Raw genomic sequence first — 4,056 nt, 5'->3', positions numbered from 1 at the left:
GTCTCTTGTCTCCGCCTGACCACGAGGTGAACGATTTTGGCGCGTTTTGATTCCCGCCACGTCGTCTAGCCGGCCTACGTTTTCGTCTATTTTCATATTTGATTGACGTCCGCATACAATGGAGAGCCTCTTGCCTATTGGCTGAGCGCGGCCGGTGGGCGGAGCCGCACGTGACGCCAAACATACGCTCACTACTATGTGTATAAAGAGGCTCGCGCCCCGCCTTTACGCTTTCAGAAAGCCGGGTTTGTCTGTTGTCGGTGCCGCTAACGGGCACGTTTATTCCTTTAATACTCGTCACGAGCTGTTTGTTTTTATATTCAACCGAGAGGCTGAAACCGCGTTCAGTTTCATATTCGAATCATAAATCTGCTTTATTATTTTGAACAACGTTATCTAAAGAGGAAAATCCGCCTCCAACAACGTGGATTCCTACTCCAGCGGCTACGTACACTCTTAATCTCCAGTGGATTCTCACGGTGTTTTGTTTTTTTTTGTGGGAATAACTTTGTGAATATTTGGCTTTTTACGGATTTTTAAAATGCTCCTCTCCAAACTGAACACGTTCGCCCACATCTCAGCCGTCGACATGCCTGCGAAGATCCAGATCCAAGTGCATCATCAAGGTTAGAGGACGTTTTGTGTTGTGGTTTTTTTCCCCCCTCTCATGGCGTGGGAGCCATTGCGGACATGACGACTAGCTTTTAGCTAAAGACGAGCGCTGTGTGAGGAGAAGGAGGGAAAACTAGGGGTTTGTTTTTCTCACAGTTTTCTCACGGTTTTAATAAGTTATGTTGTTCTTTGTGGTTTCAGTGAAGGAAAAGGAGCCGTTTGAGAAGGTTTATCAGGTCGGCTCGGTGTTGGGAAGCGGCGGCTTCGGTACCGTGTACACCGGCCTGCGGATAGCCGACGGCGCGCCGGTACGTTCCTGCTTTTTAAACCCGATTACCTTTTATTTAATGTTTTGGCTTTTAACCTCGGGTGTGAATGTAATTCTTATAGTATGTTATCGTTAAAAAATAAGCTTTGAGGTGGCGGAAATATCGTTCAAGTCTAATGTTTTTATTGTTGTTTATTATTATTATTATTCAGGTTGCTATCAAGCATGTGGCTAAGGAGCGCGTGACCGAATGGGGAGAATTGGTAAGAAATTAATTGTTCAGCGATTAATTGCTAAATAATTTGAATAATAAGTAATTACCTTTATTAAAAAAAATGTTTGGCTTTTATTTATTTCTTTTCTTTTTAAATTGCAGCCTAACGGAGCGCGCGTGCCCATGGAGATCGTCCTGCTGAAGAAAGTGGGCACCGGATTCCGTGGCGTGATCAAGATGCTGGACTGGTACGAGCGTCCTGACGCCTTCATCATCGTCATGGAGAGACCGGAAGCCGTGAAGGACCTGTTCGACTTCATCACGGAGAAAGGCGCGCTGCCCGAGGAGCTCGCGCGCGGCTTCTTTCGCCAGGTGCTGGAGGCAGTGCGTCACTGCCACGCGAGCGGCGTCGTGCACCGCGACATCAAGGACGAGAACATTCTCATCGACATGCGCACCGGCGAGCTCAAGCTCATCGACTTCGGCTCGGGAGCGCTGCTCAAGGACACCGTGTACACCGATTTCGACGGTAAGAGCGTTTTTAAATAGATAAATAAATAAATTACAGTAACGCACGCTCTATTTCCCTAGAAATAATCCATAATGTCGTTCGTGCACGATGAAGGGCATGGTGAACTATAGCATTTTAAATAGGATTTAGCACGAGGAAGTTTTATTATTAAACCAAATCAAATTACACCGACAACACGCCTCTCCTTCAGAAACCGAGCCAGTGTTTTACGGTTTCGGTCGCGGTTGTCGTTCCCCAGCGCCCTCTTTTGGCGACAAGCGGCGTCGCTACAACTCAAAGTTTGTAAACACAAGTCACATGGCAACCGGTTTTCCCGCCCCGCCTCGTGCACACGGCACGTGAGTGCGTAGGTTCACCTGGCCTTGCGTGCAGTAGTAGTGTTTTGTAAACACAACTGCAGAGCTCTTCCTGCTCCGAGCCCCACCTCTTTTACTATTATTAGTGTTTGCTCTTTGCAAACAAAACAAAAGGGCTTGGCTCTTGAGTCAAACTGGGTTGTAAATGTGTTTTATTTATTTATTTATTTAAATGTTTGTATTTTTTAGATTAAAACATTGATGGTTTATTTATTTGTTCTCCTACCCCCTTTCACATGCAGGCACACGTGTGTACAGCCCTCCCGAGTGGATCAAATACCACCGGTACCATGGAAGATCAGCAACTGTTTGGTCTCTGGGGATTCTGCTGTATGACATGGTGTGTGGAGACATTCCGTTCGAGCAGGATGAAGAAATCGTGCGTGGTCAAGTGCTCTTCAGGCGCAGGATCTCGACAGGTAAGGGTCACAGATAATTTAAAAAAAAAATTACACCAGTAATAGAGGTATAATGACTCCTATTGTGGTTATGGTACACTTACTTATTTTTTAAATTATTTTTCCCCCTCCCCTTCCCTGCAGAATGCCAGCAGCTCATCAAATGGTGTCTGTCTCTGCGTCCTGCCGAGCGTCCATCTTTCGAGGACATCATCAACCACTCCTGGATGCAGAGCACACCGGCGCCCTCTACAGACACCACAGAGATCCGGCTGCACAGTTTGAGCCACGAGACAGTCACGGTATGCAAGTGACTCACTACCCAGAGACTCAACACTACGTCAGCCAGCTGAGAGCCGACGTCCGCCCTCCGAACTGAGCAGCGCAAGAAACAAACGTTGATGTAAAACGTTTGTTTTTTTTGGTTAACACAAAAGGCTGCTGTCTATGGGTGAGCCCGGGAGGTTCAGGATGCCCGGCATCCTGCTCCCGATTTCTGTCGAAAGCCGAGTCCGGCCCAGGAAGGGGCGCCCCGCTGCGTAAGGTGCGACCTGTGCAAACTTGAAGCGGTTCGTGCGATGCTAAAGAGTAAAGGCATACCTGTGAATGGACTGAAACCTCCACCCTGGAGGACACAAGCTCTCATTTAGTGCCTTCTGTGCGAGTGTTGGAAATAAATACTTGAATTAAGTAATAGCCACTGTACCACTGCTCCTTATCCAGATGTCAGTTTTCTTGCTTCCATCTTATCTGCGCTATGCAGAGTAACCAAAATGACCTCGGATAACCTGTGCAGAATGACCGTCCTACACCTCTCTCTCTCTCTCTCTCTCTCTCTCTCTCTCTCTCTCTCTCTCTCTCTCTCTCTCTCTCCCTCAACACAACTACCACTTGTCAATACAGATGCACACAGCAATGCAACTACAATATGAGATGACTACATTTTTGTTTTGTCAATATTGTAAATATGTAATTGTCTTATGACTCTAAATTCCAAGACAAGGCCTGTGTAAGTAATATTTATTTGAATGATTTCTTTCTTGAAAACAAGAACTAAGTGGAATTATTTATTTATTTATAACGAAACAATTTTTGACACTTGTCATTCCACACTGAAGGGTCCACAACCTATTTAAATCTATTTTACAATATTTAAGAGCTGTTTTGAGCAGATGTGTACATGCATGTAAATATACTTTACAAGCACTTCGATTGTCTGATGCAAGGAGTACTGAAAAGTCTACTGATTTCTTTTCTTTTTTTTTCTTTTTTTTTTTTTATTTAATTGTCTGCTGTGCATTGTTGGCCGAATGTCATGTGTACATCACACAAATGTCTACATGTTCAGAGTTTCACTTCTTGTTGCATGACTGCAGCTTGGATTTTCATTTGATTTAGTGATTGTAAATTGTTTAGGATGTTATTTTTTTACACAAGGTTTCAATAAATATTTTTTTTAAATGCTAAATATGGTTGTCCTCTGGGTTTCTTCAGTTTTTTTTAGTGTGTAAGAAGCTGTGAGCACTAATAAAATAGTTTTCCTTAAGTAAATAAAAATAAATACATAGCTAGTGACGTTCCAGGAGCAAGACTACGAAATGGTACTTAAAGTAGCATGTGTTAAAACTACAAGGTTAAAGAGGATTGAGGCAAGTATAAATTACAAGGCCCATAAG

At 44.1% G+C, this 4,056-nt stretch overlaps 1 protein-coding gene across 1 annotated transcript; it reads left to right on the top strand.

Annotated features, from left to right (window-relative positions):
* The first annotated feature begins 215 nt into the window (after positions 1-215).
* On the top strand, positions 216-3,848 carry pim1 (Pim-1 proto-oncogene, serine/threonine kinase). The gene is made up of 6 exons (XM_053625641.1): positions 216-626; positions 814-920; positions 1,093-1,143; positions 1,257-1,623; positions 2,225-2,401; positions 2,525-3,848. Exons 1-6 carry the CDS (start codon positions 542-544, stop codon positions 2,692-2,694), a joined length of 957 nt encoding a protein of 318 aa, XP_053481616.1. The 5' UTR covers positions 216-541; the 3' UTR covers positions 2,695-3,848.
* The last annotated feature ends 208 nt before the right edge of the window (positions 3,849-4,056 follow it).

This window comes from Ictalurus furcatus, chromosome 5 (genome assembly GCF_023375685.1).
Source record: "Ictalurus furcatus strain D&B chromosome 5, Billie_1.0, whole genome shotgun sequence".
Lineage (NCBI taxonomy): Eukaryota > Metazoa > Chordata > Actinopteri > Siluriformes > Ictaluridae > Ictalurus > Ictalurus furcatus.
Note: the sequence above shows the minus strand (reverse complement) of the source record. Positions and strands in the feature narration are given on the sequence as shown.